We start from the raw sequence: 25,399 nt of genomic DNA on the forward strand, positions 1-25,399 counted from the left end.
ACAATGTTTTAAAATGTATTCAGGCATATAAAATCTTTTTCTAATTAAAGGCTGTCTGCTTTTTCACATGAGATTTTTCAATACATTCAGAAGTTGCCTTGAGTTTAAAAGAGATAGTACCTACTGATACTTTCACGTGAGCTGTCTTTCCCTACCGCCAGGATACATTATTATTAATATTGAAATTTTTGGCAAATGGGAAAAAGTAACGATTTGGGGTTTTTTTGTTTATTTGTTTTCATTTTTTTTATTATTATTTGCAAATCATTTATAATTTATTTTAATTCATATTGTTTGAAACTGCATCTGAGCATTAATGTGTGGAATATAATACATGAAATGCTATGCTGTGAATTCTTGCAAATGGAAAAACTGTATCTACACTTTACATATATATTTTTAGTGTCTCTTGGACAAATAGATTTGGCATGCCATATGCTATTTGCTGCCATCTCTGAAATCCACTTAAAGTAATTTATAGCTTTGTGTACTTTGAGGTGTTTTCACATTGTGGTTTCTGTGATGATGCATTTGTCTTCAGTGCACAGGACTATACAGCTGTTAGGTTTAGCACTGCTATATAAAGCATTAAGCTTATTAAATTATGCTGAGGCAATTTGATTAGATGTGTCCAAAGGAAGACACAATTATAATAGCTAAACATGGGAAGTGATTATTGTTAACAGTAATACATCATAATTAAAGAAAATAGTGGTTCAACTGTTTTAATAAATCTATTTTCCCTTTTGGTCAATTTGCTATTGTTGTGTAATGTTGTTTGGCTTTCAGATAATTCAAGGTATATAAATTTATTGAGCTTTTTAATCTTATTTCAGTATATATTATGATTTTATGTTCATAGTCTGTATCAGAAATTCTGGATTTATTGCTTTGCTTTCAAAATCTTAAATTATATTAATCTCAAGGTTTTTGACAAAGTCATGAATGAAAGCTGGCTTATATTTCACTGGCGTTATTACGTTTTACTTGAAGCAGATGGAAAACCTAAGTGCCTCCTGGTGGTCTATCAAATACTGGAGAAGAGAAAGGACAGCTGAAGCAGTGAGGGAACAGAAACAGAATTGCCTTCAGAGACAGACACAGTCAGGTCTCACAGGCAGACTTCATGGTATGGATATTTCAGCATACTGAATAGTATCTGATGAGCATTTCATCCCAGCACAATTTGGTGTATTTATTCCTTTGTAAGTTTTAATTCCTCTTAAGGGGAATGATCCTATCAACGTAAAGAGGTCATAAGGACTGTTGCATGATCAGATTAACTTCTATTTTATTGCCACCAATCCTTAGGTCAGTTTTGCTGAATTTTGGATACAGTTTCTGTTCTGTTTCCTGGTTATGCTTTCCATTTAATTGTCATCATACTACCTCTCTCTTACTGTTAATTGCTTTATTTATATTACAAGGCTTGCTCCAGAAGTAATGCCTCCTGTTTAATTGTGTTGGCTCACAACATCAGATGCAGATGTTGCTGGTATGCTAGTAGAGGCTGAATCTTCCTATGTTCCGTTACATTTTGTTGCCATGTGACACGTTACAGCAGAGTGGCAGTCTGACAAAATGGTGTCTGACATGTAAAAGCATATGAAGCAAAGGTGTGGAATTAATTCCTCCATGCAGAAAATGGCAGCCTTTGACACTCATAGATGCCTGCTGAGTAGTTATGGAGACTAAACAGTGGACGTGAACACAGTGAGGTAGTGGGTGATGTATTTCAGAGAAAGCGACAGTGGGTCACCTCTACTGGTGCAGATTTGTTATGAGTGTGGCGTGCAGGCTCTTGCTTATTGCTGGCAAAAACAAAAACAAAAACAAAAACATAGTCACTGGTGGTGCCTATGTTGAAAAAGTATTTTGTAGCTGAGAATTGCTCTATCTAGTGCTACTGTGGCCATTGTATCTGTTGTATTTTCCAAGGAAATAAATAGAAGGCATTACTTTTGGAGCAACCTATATATTGGCTCACTTGTATTAGACTGATTCTATGAAGATTATGTATCTGTATGAGATTTTAGGACTTTTTTTCTATTTTTCTTTTACTAATTTTTTTCCTGCAACTGCCTAGCTGTAAAGTACATATAACATGGGTTTACACTATAATAACAACTTAATAATAATAACAGTAATAACTCAATAATAATCCCTTCTCTCACAAACTGAGACAACCAACTACCTGTTAATGATGAAACTGTTTGCTGCATTTATACTAAAATCTCTATACTAAAATACTAAAAGAACCACCTTGAAGTTCACCTAAAGCCTATGGATGTATGGATTTATGAAGTTCAGCTCATTTCTATAAAAATTTGAAAATATTTGCAAAAATCAGTGATGAGAAGGATGTGAATTTCCTACTGCCATGTGAACATGGCATGACAATTCCTAAAATCCCGTGCTTTCTCACAGTCTTTGTTTGTCTTTCAAAGACTGTAACTGTTATAGGAAACTTACTTTAGAGTGAAACAAAGTTAAGATATGTAGCAAAAGCAAACAGGTGTGACTTAGCATTTTGCTGATGATACAAAGCTGAGAGAAATGGCTGACACTCCAGAAGGCTGTTCTGATGTTCAGCAAGACCTGGATGTGTGGAGAGTTGGGCAGTGAGGAACCTTACGATGTCAACAAGGGCAAGAGTAGAGTTATTCACCTAGGGAGGAATAACCACATGAAGCAGTACAGGTTAGGAGCTAATCTGCTATGAAGGAGCTCTGCAGAGAAGGATCTGGATGTCCTGGCGGATAAGTTGGCCATGAACCAGCAGTGTGCCTCTGTGGCTAAGAAGACTAATGGTATTCTGGGGTGCATTAAAAGGAGCGAACAGCAGGCCAAGAGGTTCTCCTCGCGGTCTACTCTGCCTTGGTGAGGCCACATCTGGAGTACTGTGTCTATTTCTGGGCTCCTCACATCAAGACAGACAGGGGATTTGAGAGAGCCCACTGGAGGGCCACAAAGATTACTAGGGACCTGTAGCATCTCTCTTGTGAGGAAAGGCTGGGAAACCTGGCACTCTTCAGCCTGGAGAAGAATGAGAGTAGATCTTATCAGTGCCTACAAATAACTGCAGGGCAGGAGCCAATTGTTTGGGCTCAACCTCTTTTCAGCAGTGCCCAGCAACGGGACAAGGGGCACAAACTGGAATACAGAAAGTTTCATAAGAACTTGAGGATAAAACATTATTTTTTGAGTGATAATGCACTGGAACAAGCTGCCCAGAGAGGTTGTGGAGTCTCCTTCTCTGGTGGTATTCAAAACTTGCCTGGATACTTTCCTGTGCAACATAGTGTAGGGAGAAGACTTCAGCAGGGGGTTGGACTAGGTGATTTCCAAAGGTCCCTTCCAACCCCTGTGATTTTTGTGATTTTTGCCTAGAAAGGGTGTGTACAGGTTGTTTACTCTTTAGAAACAATTTATTAGTTACTTAAATTAGTATTATTATCATTATCTACATTCTTGCTTGCAGCAAAACCACATGAGAGCAATAATTTTTTAAAAGAAACATTTCCCTGAGAGCTCTTCTCATGGTTTCCATTGTTATCCTCCAAGTAACAACAGCTCTGCAGGAGCAGTTTGGCACCCAGGCATCAGTAAGTTGCTACTGAGTTTTGCTGAGTTTCTCCATCTGAATTATGTGTTAATTGTGTTATTTGTATTTGTAATGTGGTATTTTAATATACTTAACATAGTCGATGCTTTCCAGATTTCAAGCTGGGTGTTCAGTTTGATTCTGACTCTTCAACATGCCTTCTCACAATAGTTCAAATCTATGTAATAATTACTGTACAGAATATAAACTGATGCATGTTAACTTCAGCTTGATAGCTTCAAATGAAATAGGTCATATGTGGAAAGTGTGTCTGAGTGTGTGTGCAAAATCTGAGCTTGTATTGTGTAGGATTCATTATGCAAGATACTATACAAACCAATAGCAAAAGGCAGATCTGTATCTATTTTGAACAGCTGGATATATGTAGTTAATTTTTGATGCACATGAGCTTCACTTATTTCAGTATATCCTCTAAGCAGTAATCCCAACCTTATTTCAAAATTTTTTTTTTTTTTTAAGTGGTTGCTCAAGAGGTTAGAAACCTTAGCCTACATTAAGGATTTATCTTATGGATAAGAAATTTGAAATAAGGAAGTGTTGATTTATTTATTTATTTATTTATTTATTTATTTATTTTGCAAGGCTGAATCATTGCTGTTTCTGCTCAAATCAAATCAATAATTTTTCCAGTTTCCCCTGTGCTCCCCAACAGCTTTAGGTACTTTTAATTTTTCACTCTAGAAATATAAACATTTGAGTCTGTATTGTAAGAACAACTTTCAAATTGCATACCATTGCGTTTTCAATTTATTATTGCTGGTGTCTTTCAGTTTCAGTCTGTTTGTATACTAACACAATGGGAGTCACAACAAGAAAAAGCAAGTAAGCAATGTCATAAGAACTGTCCAAAAAGGAAAATATTCTCTTTAATAGCATCTAATAGTGCTTTCCATGTGTTAACTTCAGATACCTTACATTTTCATTCAAAATACAGTTTATTTTTTGTAAGAAAGCAGTTAAAGATGATATTTTTACTCCAACATTTTTGCTTGTTTTGAAGACATAAGAAAAACAAGGAACAAGAGCAAAACATCTATATTTGTGTAATGTTTCATGAATGTGTCTTTGTGCAGAATACAGCTGCAGAAGAAACAAAACATTCTGATGAAGGATGAAGTAGGTACTGTCAGTGACTAATGAGCTCTGCTTTGTATTGTTGCCTGCCCATTCGAAAGCTAAGTATTAGATGAAAGAAAGTAGAAAAGAAAGAGGTTTGTTTTTTGTTTTTTGTTTTTGTTTTTGCTTTTGATTGTTTTTAAGAAAAAGATTTGAAGGTAAAATAATGGTACTGGTGTAACATGCATGTGCTTCTTCAAAGCTATAGGGAAAATGTTTGAATACTGTGTATACTGGGGTAGCAATGCTTGGGAGGAATGCAACATAAAAAAGTTGGTAAGTCTAGGCACAAAAAAAACTGACAATCTCAAGAATCTTTCAGACAGGATGAGGTTTGTAAGGAAAAGTCACCAACCATGTGACAAATATATCTGTTTAAAATAATATGATTGTTGTTTTCTTTTCAGTAGCAGGATCATAAAGGAGAAATTTCAAAGATGTAGTTGAACTCCTATGTAAAGAACATTTTCCTTTTTTTTTTTTTTTTTTTCCTAAATCTTATCCTTCATGCCTTGCATAAAGTAGTATGTATTACTCTGATTTTGAAGCCGTGTGTCAGAGCAAACATGCCATGACGAGTTCCTGCAAGGAAAGTCCTGAATGGTCCAAATCCCAGCTGAAATTCCTGAGTGAACCATGCTTACTGTTTGAGACTGTTACCTGATTGCTGGTCGTCTGAGTGACTGGCTTGTAGAATACTGACTTGAAAGGCATAAAAGCCTGAGGATGAGTACATCTGGAAGTACAGGTGGCTTCTTATCAAGCCAATGAGCACCACTGTGTGTTTTTTTTGTTTTGTTTTTTTTTTTCTTTTTTGAAATCCTATCATCAGGACTTAGAAAAACATGATGAAATTGCAGAAATGCTTATAATCAGTTAGCTTCTGCTAACCTAATGTTTAGAAATAGTCTCCTCTTGATTGCGTTTAGACTATAGTGATGAAGTAGTCTGCAGTTAACCCTGCAGTTCAGCTACTCTGATGCACAGAGCACACTGCCCTCCCTTCCATTTGGTTCTTTTCTCTTCCAGAAGAGGCAAGAGTGTAGGAAATGAGAGAAAAGGAAGAAAGAAAACTATACTCAACTGAATCTCATCTCATCCCACTGAAGGGTGCTGCCAGCATGTGCTCCCAAACTTGGCAGCTAACAGACCTGCAGTTTGGGTGAACCATTAATTTTAACAGAAGCCATTGCAAAGCAGTATAATGCTCTGAGTTGATGAGAAGAGTCACTTCTTTTACATAACAGTGCTTGAGGGGGAATAAGATAAGCTGGAAATTAGGCAAGACATCAGGAGAAGGATTTTATTGAGAGTGGTGAGGTACTGGAACAGGTTGCCCAGAGAGGCTGTGGATGCTCTGTCTATGGAGGTGTTTAAGGCCAGGTTGGATGGGGCCCTGGGCAGTCTGATCTAACACTTGATCTAGCAGCTGGCAAGCCTGCCTGTGGCAGGGAAGTTGGAATGTGATGATCCTTGAGGTCCTTTCAAATCCAAGCCATTCTATGATTCTTATAAATTAATGTACTTTTTATCTTCATATATGCTTTTCAGTAGTTTCATTTACAAGAGAAGATGGGAATAGTGCCACAAGCTTGCTGCCCTGATTATTTTCTTAAACAGCAAGCTGGAAAAGGACTGATTTGTTTTCATCTGTGTGCATCTGTACATCTGTTAAGCTAAATAGATTGAAGGGATTGGGAAATATGGCCAGACTAAACTGTGATTTCTATGCTTTTTATAGATAGAAACGACCTAGCTACTCAGAAATAATGTTTACTTTCATAAAGAAGACAGATGAATTAAAATTAGCAGTACTGTTCAAAGCTTATTCTACAAATTACTTAATTTTCACCAGTTATTTCTGAAAATATGGAGTATCTCTGATGTTTAGAAACATGTGAATATATTTTTGTTGTGAAAGAAGTTCAATTAAATGAGCACAATGTATCAAATGTTACCAATAGTGTGTGTTCTTTTAGCACATGAATGCCAAAAACAGATTAATATCTACCGTTAAAGATAGTAATTTGACAGCAATAGGTGCAACATAATCTTTCCCATCCCCTGTAAGACTGTGGCACATATCAGAAGCACTTTTTCATTTGTAAAAGATTCTATGTTAGGTGTGAATGTAATTTATTTGAAATGTTTGGTTCTTTTTTTTCCAACTGAATGTTAGGCATGTATAAATGTTTAAAGGCTAGTTTGATGTATGCCTATCATGCAGTTCGTGTGGTTTATGGGCAGCAGTTGTAATAAACTTGGAGAGGATTACGATAGGTTTTTCCAAGCCTAAGCAATCAACATCATCATCTAACTTAATAACATCAGTCATGTCTGTGTGAAATTATGATACTGCAGCAACTATTCAGTTGATTATGGATAGACAGTACTCAAATGCTGAAGGAATAAACTCAGTAAATTCAGAGCACTGGTATCCATCTCAGAGAAGAATGACGGCAGACACATCCAAAATCATTGTACTTTATGGCATTTCCATTTATGGAAAAAAAGTGGTTCCTACGACCCACAGGTAACCATATTTATCTCTGTCAGGACCTGTAACGTTTTAAGACAAAAGTAACTTACTGGCAATGTTCTTTATCCTGTTCTGGCCGTAATATAAAAGTTTAAGATGAAGGGCAGAAAAACACCAAGCTCTGTTTCTTTCATCTGTGTAACTACAAAGGGAAGGAAAATGAGGGAAAAACACACACGAGGTAACTAGCATGTTGTGCCCTGATCAAGATAACTGCCTCATTGTGTCCGTTACAAATATTGTCATGACTTTAGTTCAAGCTTTGGCCTTAAACAATAGAGACCATGAAATACATACTTGCTACATATTGCGAATGTTATGGGAATTATTGCTACCCTTGTATAAAATATTTAGCTATATGTCTTGAACAAACATTCAACCTAGCCATAACATTCTGGAACAGGGACTCCTCAAACAATTGCAGCTGGCGAGATGTTCCTACAGGAAGGTTCATAGCCCAAATTCAATTTGTTTTCAGGTCTCCACTTTTAGGAAGGCTTTCTTTTTTCAGTTTACTGCAGGTCTGTGTGGTAGGGAAGCGGAGTTTTCCTTGTGTATGCTTTTCCTTGAGGGCTTCAAACAGGAAGAATTATTTTAAGATTACAAGATGCTCTGAATACTCAAAAGGCCATCAGAAATATTTATGGAAATAAACTGAAAACTGCTCTTTTGTCCCTTTCTTTGTCCATTTATTTTTTTCAGATTGGTTCATTTTAGAGCATGGGTGTATAGGATATATCTTATCTAAGATATAGATATCTTAGATATAAGAAATTAAATAGGCCCTATAAGCTGTCAAGGACCCAGATACTGTAGCTCAGGTGTATAGATACTGTAACACTTGATTCTTTTGTGGTTGAGGTAGCAACAAAATCAGAAACTATTTCTTCCCACTTAAGAAACACTCTTAAAAAATCATGGTGGAGATCTTGTGCCATTACGTAGACTAGAGACCACCTCTGCCAAGCCAGAGGTCAAATGAATGGTACAGACAGATAAATTTATGGCTGCTTATATCCTACTTACCATGGGTGAGTCCACCTCACTCAACTCCTGTGGTTATTGTTGTTCACTTTCTTTTCAAATCCTGGTCTATTTCAAACTATTGTCCTGTGTTCCTTGAAAGGAATGTTCATCTACGTTTGAAGGACTATGTTTCACACTACTTATTGCTATAGAAATTTGACACTTAATAGTATAACCTGAAAGAGCCTAGATCCAAACTTGCCAAGTGTTGAGTCAGGGAATTCTTACAGGAGAAATCCTGGATCAAAAATTCATGCTACTGGAGTCTTGCTGCCCCTAGGATATCTGTTTCAGTAAGCCTCTCTTATGAAGGAAGTTGCAAACTGGCTCCAGATATATCCCCTCAGAAATGAACTAGCAATATTTTATACCTATAAAATGAACAACTTTTCATCTGTGGTAGATAGACTAGCTAGCAGCTCTCTTGACTATTTAGGAGAAATGATAAACTGCTAAAGCATTTGTGGTATCTTGGTGATGGAATTTTTTGTAGCTATAGGGACACAGTAAGAATATTTGTGCGAAACACTGGGGAAGCATTTCTGAGCTGTACTGCAGTGAGGTCACCAGAACTGCTAAGTGCAGCATTGATCATAAAAACTGGCACTGTGTAGGTTTTGAAGCTGTTTTCCTAATTTTTTCTAGAAGATCTTAATTTTAGCAAATTATTCTAGAAATCTTCTAGAACTTCTTTTGGAAAGATCTTTTTCATATGCCTATGATTGTTTCATTTGCTTTAATATTTTATTCATTAGGGGCATTTCAAAGTACTTACTCAATATAGAATACACAATTTAGAATGGAAATGATAAAAAGGCTGTTTTCGTTAGAAAAAAAACAGATGTACATGTGTTCTTGCAAGAGGAGTTTTCTATTTCAGCATTTTCAATTATTTTAGTGTAAAATGAAAAATATTTAATGAGCATTCCGAACTGTAGAAGAGCACTCTAGACACTGGTCTATTTTTTTGTTTGTTTTGGACATGTCCATAACATACTAACTTTTAAGAGTCAACTTCTGCATAGCTAAGATGCTTAAAACCTTACTTTGTGAGATAGTACCTGAGGCTCTATGTTGAAGCCAATTCTTGGTAGTGAAAATTAACAGGTAAGTTGCTATAACCAAGGAGCTAAACATATCTCTTGCAAGCAGAGCACATTGGGTGGAAGGTTTTCAGAACACTCATTACTAGCAAGTGTTAAATACTAGGAGTCATTCTGTGGGCCAGACTGGATTCAGAGAGCTGGAGATAATGGGACTATAAAGATGATATGTAGCTAGCAACAGTTGTGGCTTGCTTAGGGACACAAGTAAACACAGTCTGGTTAGGACACTTAACAGGATAAATGTGGAAAAAAGAAGGGATAAAACAAACAATATATCAACTGGCTTGTGGGCAGTTTTCAGTACGTGCATGTTCTTCTATAGTGCTGAGAAGAAAAAACATGCCAGGACAGTAGACTAAAGGTTCAAGTGTTTCCCTAGCACACATGCCTCTTCCTGATGCCCTTTCTCCAGTGTTTTTGTTTGCTTTATGCAATGCGGTCACTCTCTGGATATATGCTGCCTTCATTCTCCAGAGACTGTTATTTCTCCACATCCCTGTCTGACAAGACTCGCTGCCCCCTCTCCTCTCTCGACTTCCTCGGGTGCCTCAGTCACAGTTAAAATTAAAGAAAACACTGCTGGAATGACAGGAAGTTGTGGTAGTCGTGCTGGATAGAAAAAGATGCTGCAGGTCGAAAATGCAAAAAATTACATTCACTGAGACATGGTCGCAATCCGTGATCTCTGCCAGGTCCCCAAACAGGCTGCAGCCTCTGTGTACAGGACCATCAGGTGGGAGACAAGCACAGTTCACTCTCAAGAACTATGAACTCAGTGAATGACTGCACTTTCTATCAATCATGAAAACAGTTTAAAAAAGACTACACACAATGCATTTTTTTTTTCCTCGGGGAGGCTATTTCCTGAGTAGGTACTAAAAGCACTGTGTTTGGGCTTTCTCGTTTGTTTGTTCTTTTTGTTTTCACTTATGCAGTATGTTCATGGAAATCTCTGTAAGATTGTAAAGATTAGAAATTGATTTTTGCCTCGACCTTTGGCATTCAGATATCAGTGTATCTGTTTGCTATTTTTTCATGTTCTTCTCCATGTACGTCTTCTAGAATTGATAGAAAGTACCCCCAAAAATAGAGAGAATACAATAACCATTAATGTAATACCTGTAGTTTGTTGCAATCAAAGAAAAGTTTTATAAAGCTAAATTAAAATATATGACATCTAGCTATATTAATCAAAATTAGCTGAAGTTTACTAGTACAGAAATTTAGCTCTGGTATGGCAACTGTATTGTCACTTCTAATTTGGATCATTTTTTTTACTCATTAGTCTTACTTTGTGTATACCCTTTCCTCTTAATGAGACCAGAAAGAAAATTTGCAGCCTACTGAGTTAGACACCATAATTGTAAGCTTGTTTCAGGGCCTCTCAAACCACAGGTTTTGTTAATATTATAAGCCAATTTAGTGGCAAAGCCCTGTTAATAAATATAGTTCAGCATTTTTTTAAAGCAGAAGTAAAAAAAAAAAAAAATCAGTTCATCATGTATTTTTTTCTGCACAGAATATTTTGGTGCAGCGAGATCATATGCTGGTGCAGCTGGATCATGTGTTGTCCACATTTGCTGACTGTCATGGTGATTTACTGTGGTGACCCACACTTTCCTGCCTCTGCATACTAATAAGTGTAAGCCATTTAACTGTATGGCCAAAAGTATTGGAAATATAGTCCCATGTACTAGAGAACTTGCCAGTACCATGGAACCTATACTAGCAGTTGTAAATTGTTAAAATGGTCCTTTACATGGCACAAAATTTACAAGTGCAGCTGAGGGATTAGCACAAACTTGCGACCATTTCCAATTTGCACTTTGTATACAGTCACCATACTGTAGAAACTAAGAAAATACAATAGTGATTCTCAGTGGCCATGAAGGATCCTATGAAGAGAAGGTATTTACTGATCCCAATTACATGACTGCCAGAAAAATGAAGTTTGTGCAACATATGCAGAAATGGTGTTTTTCTTTAAATGAGTTTGTAGTTATAGACAACTTTATATATGGTCTAACAAATACAGGGGAGAAGGAAAAAGTCCAGGGCACGCAGACAACCAGCTGCAGGTGTTTTGGTTGAGGAGGTAGGCTCTCTTAGCTCCTTCTGGTTTGCCTGTGGAAAGGGATCAGCTCTTACTGGAGATTGCTGTATGGCTCTCAGTTACCTGACTGGGAGTGCATTAGATTGGATTAAAATAATGGGTGGCTCTTCACTTTGCAGGACAAAACCAAAAAGTTCATTGTGAATGACTACGTAAAGACTACTTTAGCCATACAATAAAATCTACTCATTATGCTTGTGGGGAAAAGGGTTGATTACTGTTTTAGGCAGCCAAGGTAAATTAAGTTGCTTGCTATATCTAATGGCTCTTCAGGACATTTTAAGTTAAAATAAAAAAAGAACTCTCTTGAATGGGAAGGCAGTTTCTGTATAAACTTGGTCTAGTTTGCTCATTCCTGCATATGAGAGAAAACCTGAGAAGAGTAATCAAAGAACAGATTTTTACACTTAGTACATAACAGTATTTTTCCTTTTCTCCTTTATTTTTCTGCATTTGCAGGTGAAACACAGTTCTACACATTATAGGATCTGAGGAGGATCATGATGCTGTCTCACAGATGTTGCTTATTAATTTCTCACGTTTTCTGGAACTAGAATAATCTTGAGCATTGTCTCTAATTGTATTTTTATTTTACTTAGGATTTTTTGTGGCGTCTGTCTTAACTACTAGATTTCATCAGATTACTGCAATACCATGATTTTAAATTAAAATACCACTAATCATGTTGTAATTCTCATAGGCTACTTGCCCAAATATTAATTATGTTTCCTGTATTTTATGCTTTATTGACTCTTCAACTTCTAGAAATGCTCCCCAGCTTAAATACTCAATAGAATACTGAGTGTAATTATAAACACTGGCATCTCAGAAGTTTACATAAGAGTAATGGAAGAGGGGAGCCAGGCAAGAGGCGTGTGGAGGAAGAGAAGAAGAATGTGCTTGTTCTGTCTCATATTTATAAAAATTCAAATAGTAGGAAGAAAAAAAAACAACCGTTTCTTGTCAATCTAATTCTCATTAAAACTGTCTACAGTCTAAATAGTGCATGAAAATAAGGTTTCCTTAAAAAAAAAAAAGTCATAAAGCAGTGTACTATTTTTTTTTTTTCAAGATATAATTGTTTCCATTTAAGTTCTAAACAAGTGAGGAAGAATTTCATTTAATATTCATAGTCATAAAATCATAGAATCATTTGAGATGGAATAGACTTCTAGGGCTCATCTAGACCAAATCCCCTGTAATGAACAGGGGCACCTACAGTAGATCAGGCTGCTTGAAGCCTGGTCCAGACTGACCTTGAACATCTCCAGGTATGAGTATTTCCACAGCTCTCCGGGCAACCTGTTCCAGGACTCACTACCCTTATTTTAAAAAAACTCTTTCCTTACAATCTAAATATCTCCTCCTTTAGTTTGAAACCATTTCCCCTTGTCTTATCACAACACACCCTTTAAGATAGTCTGTCCCCTTCTTATAGCCCCCTTCAGATACTGAAAGGCAGCTCTCAGCTCTCCCTGGAGCTTTCTCTTTTCCACCCTCATTGTAAAATAATTTTTTCTTGTATCCAGTATAACTCTCCCCCTTTCAGTTTGAAACTATTTCCCCTTATCCTATCACTTCAGACCCTGCTAAAGTTCTGTCTCCTCCTTTCTTGTAGGTCCCCTTTGGTCTCTCTGGAGCCTTCTCTTTTCTAGACTGAACAGTCCCAGCTTTCTCAGTCTGTTCTCGTAGGAGAGACGTTCCATCTCTTGGATCATTTTTGTGGCCTTCCTCTGGACATGTTTCGACAGGTGTATGTCCCTCCTGTACTGAGGACTCCACATCTGGTCACAGTACAGGTGAGGTCTCACCAGTGCAGAGCAGAGGGACAGGATCACGTCCCTTGATCTGCTGGCCATGCTTCTTTTGATGCAGTCCAGTCAGCTCTCCGGGCTGTGCGGGAACATTGCTGGCTTATGGCTAGATGCCACCCACAGTACTGCCAAGTCCTTTTCAGCAGGACTGTGCTCTATCATTTCATCCCGCAGCTTATATTGGTTGTGAGAGTTACCTCAATCCAGGTGCAAGACCTTGCACTTGGATTATTGAACCTCATGAGGTCCTCCTGAGCCAACTGCTCAAGCCTGTCTAGCTCCCCCTGGACAGCATCCTGTCCCTTGGTCATGTTGACTGCACCACCTAGCTTGGTGTCTTCTGCAAACTTGTTGAGGGTGCACTTCATCCCACTGTGGAGCATCGGTTCCAGCACTGACCCTGGAGGGACACCACTCATCACTGACCTCCATCTGGACATTGAGCCATTGACCACCACTCTGGGTATGATTTTGCAGCCACTTTGCTGTTCATTTAACAGTCCACACATCAAATCCATATCTTTCCAATTTGGAGAAAAGGATGTTGTGGGGTATTGTGTTAAAGGCCTTAGTGAAGTCCGGATAGATGACATCAGTGGCTTTCCCCTCATCTACTGATGCAGTTATGCCACCACAGAAGGCTACTAGGTCAGGGAATTTCTAGAGTCCACTCACAGACATTAAGTTGGTTTTCCTAGATGATTAGTTCCTTGAATTGAGTACAAAGAAAGTCATCTGAGTTACCACAGGCTCTCTTTCTTAGCAGAACAAAGTTACATAGAAAATAATGCCTAAACCACTGGTAGTTCTGCATATCCCCAAAATTATCCCCAAAATCTGAGCTGCAAAAATTATAATTTTAAATCACAGTTATCTTGTCTCCAAGAAGGCAGAAAAGGAATCACAAATAATCAAAACATATTTCTTCTGTGTTATTTGCACTGAAGACAGCCAGAAAAAGTCAGCACACAGAATTAATCTGAGGGAAGTAAAGATTTGGCCATGAATAGAAAGAGAAGGATAAAGGATAGAAATGAGTCAGAGATGACCCTAAGATATCAAGCACTGTTTATAATTCTTATAAATTCCTCACAAATAGCAAGATTTTTCTTGGTCTTGTGGTGTTCCTGTGAAACTTCAGCTCACTCAGGAATTTGTCTGTTTAGTAAAAGTTCCCTTTCCAAGCAGCTGCCCACCTCTTGAAATGAGAGAAGTCTGTGCATGGCAGGAGAAGCAGAAACAGAGCATAAATGGTGTTTGGAACAGAAGTTAATTGTTCATTTTGGAGACACAGCAGCAGATGTGACTGCTGACAAGCAAGAGCTCTGGAAGCTTCAGGGGATCATAGTAACACAGTGTGCTAGATAGGGAAGAGCCTGCTAGTTAATGCGGCACCTCACACATGCTGGGGAAAGGCACGATTCACGAGAGACACAGAGACGCTTCTCTTAGACATCTCACTATTGGATAGACTCAGAATTCATGACTAAAAACAGAAATGCTGGATTTGAGCAATGAGGAAAAAAGTGATTCTTGGTGGTTCTAGATGAAGTTGTTAAGAGACAGTGTGATCTTTAGCTTACACCTAGTAACCTACCTGGAGAGTAGGCTAGAGATAAAAAATAAGAAGAGATTGGTTAGAGTTGGACAATATACATAAAAATGATCAGGAATTAAGCCCTTTTAACTGTTCATAGGAGATCAGCCACATCCATTGTTTGTAAGACCAAATGTTGTTAAACCTGCCCAAATATTAACACACACAAAAAACGAATAGTTATAGAAACACACAGGCAAAACCACATTGTGCTGCAAAGAAGGCTGTAAGATTGCTGAATCGTGGTTATAGAGTTTTTGCAAGATCTCTACTGTACCCAGATAAATGAAAAAGAAATTACCAAAATGGTGAATTAATACAAGAAACAGCAAGAACACCAGGAGAAAGTGGATTTGCAAAAGCTGTAGAAAACATGGTAGGAAGCTTTTTAGGTAACTTCTGAACATCTGACATCTCCTATCTGTTGTTAAAAAGGTGTTTGATCCATAGGAGTTGATTTCCAATAGCCTGCAGTGAATTACACTGTACAGGTGTACAGAAGGTAAGATTTCTGCCTAATAGTGACACTTTTTGTTTGTTTCCAAATCCTTGAGCTGAAGAGCAAGCAGAGAACTCCGCTGGCACCATGCAGGTTTCCATGGCCTCAGAATGGAGTGGGGAGATAATGTTTATCATAGGAGGCTAAAATCAGTCTCCTTCTTCATGTAACCTCCTGTACAACCTCCTAGACAACCTACATACTGCACAAGCTGCCCAGCAAGGCTGTGGAGTCTCTGTGGGGATCTCCAAAAGCCACTTAAATGTGAGGTTGGGCAGCCTGCTCTGAGTGGCCCTGAAGGAACAGCGGGGTGGGACAAAGTGATCTCCAGAAGTCTCTGCCAAGCTCAACCATCCTATGCAGTGATGTATGGGTGTCTGACAGTATTTAAGCAGCACAAAAAGTCAAGAAACAGCTAAGATCTTGAAGACCAGTGAAGTATAAAAAGTTGCTGGAGATTTTGTGCAGTCTTAGCGAAGAAGTAAAAGACAGACTGGAAACAATCAAAAATTGGAAGAAGAGCTTTAAACAATGGCTGAAAGCTTTCAACACAAAGGTAATGTAAATGAAGAGAAGAATGAAAGCAGAGCACCAATTTGTGTTGTGCGTGGAGTGATCACAGCACATTTGTGCTGACAGAGGAAGGAGCCATTGAGCAGGAAGAGGTTAGGGGTGAGACGAGTAGTGAAAGGGACTGGGCAGTTTAAGCTGGAAGAAACTGGGAGTTTGGATTGGTTTAGAGAGTATAGAAGGCATCAATTTTTTATTCCAGTTCTAAAATCAAAAGAAAGCAGATAGATAAGAGAAGACAGGAGGATGTGGCATGTAATTGCCCTTTGTTTTCCCAGTGTGCTTGCAAGGTCTGGTGAGGAGATACCATGATGAGAAAAGGGATAGCAGTGAGGAGCTGACATCCTTTGCAAAGGTGCTCGGCCTGGAATGTGGCAGGAATGTAACTGCAACTTGTAAGGCATACTGTTCTTTCAGTACTTTTTTTCCTCCATGGATTTTGGCATATTTTATTTGCTGAAGATCTGTTTTTCAAAACATCTTTTGATCAACTCCTTGCTTTCCAGCAAGCATGCTAGCATTTTTAAGATTTATTTAAATTAATTTTATCTGAATACTCTGGCTTCAGCACACTCTGCATCTGGGATAGCTTCCCAGGCAATTAAACTCGAGCAATTAAGCTGGTAAACAAGCGTGTGTTATGCTGTCTAATTCACGCTGTGCACTTCTGAGGACGAGGCCCACGCCACTGCGGGACGCATGGGACGTTGGAGCCGGGCAGCCAGGCCTTGCACAATCCCGGCGCTGTTTCTCACCGGCTGCCGTATGGCAATACCTGGGCCACGGCTGACAAACTCTGTCAGCAAAGCGGAGCCGGAACGCTTGCATAACCACAGCACTGGTTTCAACAGCCAGCTAGGGAACGCGCGAGTGCTCGTAGCTGCCGCTTCAACTCCCGCAGCCCGGCCAGCGTCGGCAGGCAGGAGCAAGCCAGCACCAAGGACACTGCCTCAGCCTCCTCGCAGCCAGGCAGGGAGAGCAAGGGAAGGTTAAAGCTCGCAGCCCGGCTGCCAGGCGGCACGTGGGCCGAGGCTGCGGGCTTCGGGGAGCAGGGGAGAGCCGTTCCAGCTCCCGGTGCTCTCAGCCAGGCTCTCCCGCAGGCACCGCCGCGCACGGCCGTGTTTACACAGAGAGACTCCCCGTCTCCCAGGCTGAGCGCGGAGGCAAAATTTATTGCCGTTATTCCGGGGGAAGAGCTCAGCTCTTGTGAGAGGAAACGGAGGAAGAAAACAGGAGGGCGAAGCAGCGGCGGGTCACAAAGGCATGGAAGGGGCTCCTTCAGCGGTTCTGTTTGTCGGCAGCGTGGCAGCACCTTGTGCTTTTTGCGATGTTGCTCCTTTTCTTCAGCATCACTGTTTAGTTTCACATGTCAGCGCCATAACTCGCGGTCTTATCCCCTCACGAGGCACTGACGGCATCCCGGGCCAGTGACCCTTCCGCTCCCCTGGAGCTGAGGGAGCCGCAGCGTTGCCCGGAGCGCCCCGTGGTCCCTGCGCTCGGTGCAGCCGCGCTCCCACCGCTCCCCCCAGCCGGCCGCTGCCAGGGGCCGGCTCCCAGCCCATTTCAGAAGGCAGCACGCTTTGCGTCTTTTCAGCCTCGGGACGGCAGAAGGCGGAGGGCCTCGTGTTCCCACCGCGCCACAGCGCTCCCCGGCCCGGCTCAAACCCACGCTGCCTGCGGCGCTCCGCCGCCGTCCCCTCGCCTGACCTTCCCAACATGGCGGCGCGGCCGCCCCCTCCTCCCTTCGCGCGGCCGCCGCAAGGGGCCTCCTCGGCGCGGGGCGGTGGCACTGTCAGGCTGCGGGGCGGGCCCAGCCCCGCAGCGCGGCGGCGGCAGCGGGAGGAGCGGGGCTGGGTTGATCGGGACTGGGTTGGGCCAGGCGGGGAAGGGAGGCCCGACCCGACCGGGCGCCGCGCACACTGACAGGCGCTCGGCTAGCAGACGGGCGAGGAGGCGGCGGGGCCGGCCGGGAGTCTGCATCGGCTCGGCGGGGAGACGCGGGGCTGAGCGGCGCCGCAAAGAGCCGGCCGCCCTCACACCTGTGCCGTGTGGAGGCGCCGCGCGGCGAGTGGGTGTCGCCGCCGCCGATCACCTGGGATCCCCGCCCCGCGCCGCCTCCGCCTCCCTCCGTCCTCGCCGGGCCAGGGGAGGCGCTGCCGCTGCGAGCGTGCTGCTGCGGGCGGCAGGGCCGGGGCCCGCGGGCGAGGTAGGAGCTGCGGCGCCGCTGGGACTCGCCTTCTCCCGGCAGCCGGGGCGAGGCGGGCGGCGAGGCGGCCCCCGGCCGGCGGCGGTGCGGGGCGCTGGAGCCGCGGCAGGATGAACCCCAATGTCACTTACGCCAGTCGCAAGCGGCGGAAACCTGTGCAGAAAATGTAAGCGGCTCTCCGCGGGGTGGGGAGGGAGAAAGACCGAGACGGGGACGGGGGCGGCTTCCCTACTCCGTCCGTCCCGCCCGGGCACCGCGGCGTGGGGCTGCCCCGGCGCGGGTTCCCCCCGCCCTTCCCGGCGCCGGCTCGGCCGCGGAGTGCCTGCGGGGCACGGCGGTGCGGGGTGGGCTGCGGGCCCGCCGCTCTCCGGCGCCCTGGGGGTTCCCCGGGATTTATTTTATTTTTCTTGGATTTCTTGTGAAAATAAAGCTAAATCGCGGTCCCCTCGCGGCTGGCGGGCGGAGCGCGGAGGTGGGAGCAGGGAGCGGCGGCTCGAGGCGGCTGACCTAGATCGGGAGGCACCTGAGGTGACAGCTCCCGGCGCGGGCGGCGCGGCCCCGCTCAGGTGGCGGCGTGTCGGGGGGGTCGGTCCAGTCCTCAGCCCGAGGCTGTCCTCGGTCCGCTGGGTGGTGGCAGTTTTTCCACTGCGGGTGCTGCGGATCGCTCCAAGGAGGCCAAAAAACAAGTGTTTGTCGCGGTATTTTCAAACTTGGGCTGCAGCTTAGTGCCTGAGTGCTTTCGCGTTTTGCACCTGCGGTAGGTTTGAGTCCTGGGCTCTGCGGGCTGCTCATCTCATGCGAGTGATTTTCAGGACAGCGAAGTTTAACCCTCACTTTCGATTAGAAGTCAATATCAGTTGCAAGTGGTAGAGGAGCCGAACTTAGGAGCTGCTAGCAAAATTACCTGTGATGCAAAGTTCAAAAAATCCCAGTATATTACCGAGTAGCTTGTTGTAGTACAAATAATCACCTGAACTCCATGAGCATTAAAGAGAATGACGAATATTTAATAAAATCCCAACGTAAGTGTGTGTTCTCAGATAGATAGCAGACAACTGTGCAGGGGGGAGTGAAGTCAGCCCGGTGCTCACTTTTATACAGTTGGAGCTATGAGAATGAGTGCATGCACACAGCCAGTCTACAAATTAATGCAAAATTCTAAACATACCCTTTTTAGAAAAAGTTCTGGCTAGAAGATAGAGTCATTACCAGAAGAGTGGTGTTTTTTTTTTTGATTACTCATTTCCAAACAATAATGTAGAAGCAGTGAATCGGTCTTCTCTACAGGTCTGGATTTTAACAATGAAATTAGTGTTGTCTTTTTGTGAAGTAGAAATGCATTAGTAGTATTTGTCAACTGTTGGTTGCTGAGGGCAAGTAATTCTTGTAATTGCATAAGGGTGAGCTGTTCTGCCTTTTTGGTCGCATCGCTTAATGTCTGGCTGGCTATTACATTCTTGTTCTTGATTAGAGGATGTGAAACTTTACTTTTTGTGTTACTGTTGTATCTATGTCACTAATCTCTTTCCGTAATCTATTTTCTTATATTTGGTGGCCATGCTTGTCATATTAGTTGAACTTGGAGCCTATTTTTGTTACTAATGGAAACTATATCTATTTGGGGTTTTGCCCTTTGGTATCAAAGGGACAGATAAATGTCTCCTCTTCACATAGAACTATTTGGATTTGCTTTCTCACCTGTAATTATAAGAGGAGGCATGACTATTAGCCAGTCTTGTTGGAGTTACCAGAAATTATTCTGAATTTATCTTGCATGTATTGCTTTTTCTTCTCCTAGTGGTTATGACTTTTGGTTGCTCGTGCTGTTAGACCAACCTTACAGAGCATTGCAGGTGGTGGGAAGGCTCTGATTTCTCACATAGCTAATTACAGAGCATTCACTGGGCTAAAAAGTAGGGAGAGAGGTCATAAGCTCCTGTAACTGACTGGAGGGAAGAAGGGGAGAACAGTTCCAGCACTGCTCATTGCCCCACAGTTTGGCACTACTGTGATTCGAGCCAGTTTGAAGTTGGTATTTTTGTGCTCCAAGTAGAATTCAGAGCTCTTCAAAGAGAATTTTAAAATGAGAGAAGCGATGCACTGCTGGGAGTAGTGCCTTTTGTGAAGAGGTTGCTTCTTTTTGATGTTTCATTTGTCATAGATGTAGCTGTGAAGGGAGCCTGGTCGTTGTCTGTAGCAGTGGGCAGCTAGCATGCAGCAGTGCTCATGCAATGCTGTACTGCTCATGGGTTAAAACAAATAAAGAACTACTTCCTGCTTCAGGTGCAAATAACTTTAAGTCATGGCAGTAACTCAGAACCAATATGGGAAGTTCCCCCTGCAGCCACCCTATCTTTATGGGCCGTGTAAAGGACTGGACTTGACAGGGAATTGCCTGACAGAAATGTGTTTTTTTGATCCAGTAGGGAGTCACCATATCACAGCTGAAAAGAAAATGCAATAATGGGAAAACTTAAGCGGCAACTGTTCCTGCATTTCATCTTGTTATCTTGTCATCTGGAGGGGAAATAAAACAACAGCCTAATACACAATGTGCATTCCAGTGAAATGTAGTTTTCTTAGAACCTCGGAGCCTTCCGCAGATTTCTTCCCACGGGTGGTGGAGCTGTGCGGGTCCCCCTGGTGGCCGCTCTGCATGGCCCCTGCTTTGAATTTTTCTTCGACTGTTCTATTTTGTTTTTAAGGTCTTGTCTGCCTTTTCTCTACTGATTATTAACTGAATTGCAGCTTTGGCATGCTAGTAAGATAAAATGCATTGTTTTATTGAAGTTTACTGGAGATATAACATCCTTCACTTAATGTTAGGATCTATAAGTGTTGTTTCACCTCGCTGTCTTTAGATTCCTATGCTTTTCTGCCTGCTAGCTCAGTCCTGCTGTGATTTGCTTTGTTGTTCTCTTTTTCAGAGTTTGGGTAGGAATTGTTTTGCATAACGGAATGAATGTAATAGACAAGGAATGGGGTGGAGGGATTTAAATGTTTCATACAGTGCAGACACACAAGGCGTAACAGCATGTTTCTTGAAAAAGCGGACTAAATAAGAAATGATACACTTTTGTTCCATGTTAGCATGAATGTATTCATGATACTAAATATTCCAGAGAAAAATTGATCCTTAATTAAGGGTACATATTAAGGCATAGTGATTTCAGAAAGCAGTGCAAATATACTTTTAACTTAAAAAAAACAAAAAAAAACAAAAAAACACCCCCCCCAAAAAAACCAAACAAAACAACAACAAACTCCACAACTATGTATTTATTCTTTCAAGACAAACAAGTGCCAAGAAGTAGAAGTTCGTCAGTAAAGAAAAAAAAAATCATTAAAGGCTTGCTTTGTTTAAAGCGCTGTCACACACAGAGCAGCTTGCACCTTGTGTTTGAAATGGAAGCACTACAAAACTTTTGGCATAGGTAGAATAAACTTATTAGATTAGGTGACACTTATTGGTGTATCTGTATGCTACGTGTAAACTGCTACTTAACATCCATTGCGTTTAAGGTTTCATTTTGTTTGGTTGATGGCTTTTTTTTTCTGTGGGTTGTTTTGTTTTGTTTTGTATAGGGTTTTTTTTTTTTTTTGGTAGTACTTGCAAAAGTATTCAGTTTGCAAGGAATAGCTGCAGCAACTGAAGATAATTAAAGTAGATGCTATGGTCAGCAGCTAGGAACATGCTTTTTTCTTTTTGTGGATAGTCCTGGCTTGTGATCTTAGACAGTATTGAAGGGTATTAAAACTGAGTGTAAAGATTTTGCTCTTGCCTCGTGTTCTGGCTGTCCCCATCGCTCTGTCAGAGTCATTTGGACACTAAGCCAACCTGAGCAACTGAGTGACAGACTGCTTCTGGAGGACAAACAGTTGCACAGCATCAGATGAGCAGCACATGAGATTTTTAGTGGAAACGTCTTTATCCCTTTGCTGCCTGAAACTTCTTTGGTTTCATTGTCTGCTATAGGAACCACTGGAGTGTGCTTCTTGCTCTTCCAGGACAGATTGACAAAAGCTTTTGAGCAGAGAGATTGTTAGTCTGCATTGTATCTGTTTCTTCCAAAGGAATCAGCAGCTGAACATTCCTAAATGGTGAATTCAGTGTGGCAGATAAGACTATTCATAGGAGTCTTTTTCAGTTGTTAAAGTAAATAGGGGATTTTGGAAGGTGTCACCTATGTAGCACTTGCTCAGTAGTAACTGTGATGAGTTTCATATACCTGACCTATGTTTAATTGAATAGACATAAGAATAACATATTAACACATGCTGTATTGAAGATGAAATGAAAAATACACACAGCTGAAAAGATTAAATCTGTCAGTGAGGTGACACACATGCTCTTCCTTATGCCCTTTTTTTTTTCTAAGCAAAAAAGTCATCCTGGTGAACTCCTAATATTTTTCTAACATAAAGGTTTTCTTAAATGTTATGGACAAAATATATTTGTGCTGTATTTCATTTTCTCAAGGAACTGCTTCAATTTTCCTTTAAAATACAAATTAGCCTATAAATACTGAAACTTATTTTGGCCTTTTAAGAATAAGATCCAGATACTCATGCACTTGTAGTGTTATTAATATCAATGAAGGCATGCATGGTAAGCATGTGCAATTGAAGTTTCTGTTGTCTGTAGCAGACCTCTGAAAACAGTAGTCAGTTAATGCTGTGGTAGCACATCTTTTACAATGGTAAAACTAGAATTAGCAGTCCTTGCTTGTTTTGCAGCTGTTGGGTGATAAGGACTGTAATTTACTTGAGAGATACTGGGTGTGTGGCAATGTCTGGCTTTTGATTGATTAGAGAGTTTGAATTTCCTGTAAGTAAGGTAAAAGATGATGCCCAGAAGGTCAGCTTAAAACCTGTTTTCTTCTTTAGTGTTTTTCTTCGGAGTTTTTTATTTTTCCTTTTCCCCTTTTTTAATAATAAAAATAATCTTGACATAGCATTTAATTGTACTTGAAGGTAATTTTCTGCAATGCAGCTAGGGCAGCCCTGAGCATCAACAGTTTATGTAAGAGAATGGAAAATGGCTCAAGTTACTACTTATTTCCTCTTCATTTCCATCCTTATTTCTTTTGTCGCTGACAGCTCCATTTAAATCACGGATCTTTGTTGGGTCATAGTAGATAAATTAGATAAAATCATGGTATACTGAAAATACTGCCAACTTAATGTTCTATGCTGCATTTGGGGAATCCTTATGCATTGGGCTACTTGGAAGTAAAAACTTACATGAAAGCAATGCAAAAACAATTACATCTAATGAGTAATTTGTCAAGGTAATTGCCCAGTTCTATATAGTTTCAACGTAACTTGTCAAATTGCTAATAGAAATTTTAAGCAAAGGGGAGGGCAGTTGTGAAAATAGAGAAGTCTGGTATTCAATGCTGCTCTAATTGGCGTGTCATGAGCTGTTTCCACAGGGACCTCTGCTTTTTGAAATCATGCTTTGATTTGGTAATAGTGAGCTGTTCAGTGACAGTTATACAGCTTCTAATTTTGCTTAAAACTTGGAATTTATTGTTTTTTTTTGCTTGCATTGAAGGCTGTTCTGTACACAAAAGTATTTGAAGCAACTTTAAATGGTACTGGTGACATTTGGTGATCTTGAGCTTTATTTATTTTGTTAGAGTTATATTTAAATTGTGTTAATCATATACAAATGACTGTCTTACCTGGATAATATTTCAGAAATGATGCACCTTGCAGAGCCACCACCCCTGTGAAAGCAGCCCGAATTGTAACAGATCTGTATGTGACTATGTGCATGGTAGGGATGAGTATTCAGGTATCAGGGAGCCCAGGAAAACAGCAAGTTGGCAACATTTACCACATAATTTGTAACAGAAAGCTTTTTGAATTGTAGTTTGTAAAATACAAAGTCTTGCCTTTTATCGTATCATACTAAAGTGAAACATCATTAGCTAAGAGATGGTTTATAGAATGAGTTCAGTGGTATTAGCAAGAAAGATTTTACGTGCTGACTGAGCGGTCGGTATCTTTTCTTGTGCAGTTCTGAGTGCCTTGTTGTCTAGCAAGTTATTTAATCTTTTATTATTTCTAATTTACAATAACCTGTTCCAAACTTTGATAAAGAATTAAAGATATTTGTGAAAAAATGTAATTCAAGTAAAAACAAACAAACAACAACAATAACCTGAGTGTGCTGTCAAATAATTTGTACACTAATAAGTTGAATTATGAATAATTTGAAAGAAATCAAGGCATTTGAATGTGTGTGTAGGAAGGTTTTTACAAATGCTGTATCTGAGTTTGCAAATGTCTATTACGTGTTCAGATAGTAGGTCTTACTGCTTTGTTTAACAGTGAATGTATTGGGGAGAAAAGTGAAATGATCTTAGATAGAATTCTACTTTTTTCCACGAGGAACAGAAGTCACTTAGGAAAAACATTTTACATGTTAAAATTTAAGAGATTGTAATGTTAGATAAATATTTGCCTTCATTTTGGGAAGGAATTTTTGTTTATTTTTTATTATTTTTTTTGCCACAGAGTAAAGCCTTCTCCAGCCGAAGGAGTCAAATCCAATCCCTCCAAGAGGCACAGGGACCGTTTGAATGCGGAGTTGGATCGCTTGGCAAGCCTTCTGCCTTTCCCTCAAGATGTTATCGCCAAATTGGATAAGTTGTCTGTGCTTAGGCTCAGCGTCAGTTACTTGCGAGCCAAGAGTTTTTTTGATGGTAAGAGTTGGGAATTTATTTGGTTTAGGACTGCCTGCACTACAGGTTGTGCTGCTTGTACTACAGGTTGTGTTCACCACTGAAGTACTTAAAATCATTTTTTTTTTGTATTTTAGTGGAGCATACAATTGTATGGATATATACAGTAGAACTGTATAAATTAGGCTTTACGCTTTCTTGAAAACCAAGCGTAAATACTTATATTTCATCAGTCTTTCAAAGGTTTGCATTTGGAGGCAGTGTCGCCCTTAATGAGTCTTCCAGTCCTTTTTCTTAAACTTTGAAAAATGAGAAGCTGAGATTTATCATTTACCCCTCTGAAAATAGCCCTTGTAAAGCCATTACAGTTGAGTAAATATCATGAGTTCCAATCAGCTGCATGTTTTGCTTAATGATGCATCAAAAAGATTTCATATTATATGCAATAACAACTAATGCCTCTTCCCATAGTTTATTCTGAAGGTGACTTCTAAAG

General features: G+C 40.7%; 1 protein-coding gene across 2 annotated transcripts in view; it reads left to right on the forward strand.

Annotated features, from left to right (window-relative positions):
• Positions 1 to 5,775: 5,775 nt before the first annotated feature.
• Positions 5,776 to 25,399, forward strand: part of AHR (aryl hydrocarbon receptor) — a 73,263-nt gene continuing 53,639 nt past the window's right edge. The window contains exons 1-2 of one of the 2 annotated variants that reach the window (XM_085226142.1): positions 5,776 to 5,903; positions 24,737 to 24,924. In XM_085226142.1, coding sequence (XP_085082268.1) covers positions 5,791 to 5,903; positions 24,737 to 24,924 — 301 coding nt within the window. In that variant the 5' untranslated portion in view covers positions 5,776 to 5,790. Of the gene's footprint in view, positions 5,904 to 17,907; positions 18,378 to 24,736; positions 24,925 to 25,399 lie in introns of those variants that run through there. The other variant, XM_010712743.4, reaches the window with a different exon arrangement.

Source organism: Meleagris gallopavo, chromosome 6, assembly GCF_905368555.1.
Source record: "Meleagris gallopavo chromosome 6, MGAL_WU_HG_1.1, whole genome shotgun sequence".
Lineage (NCBI taxonomy): Eukaryota > Metazoa > Chordata > Aves > Galliformes > Phasianidae > Meleagris > Meleagris gallopavo.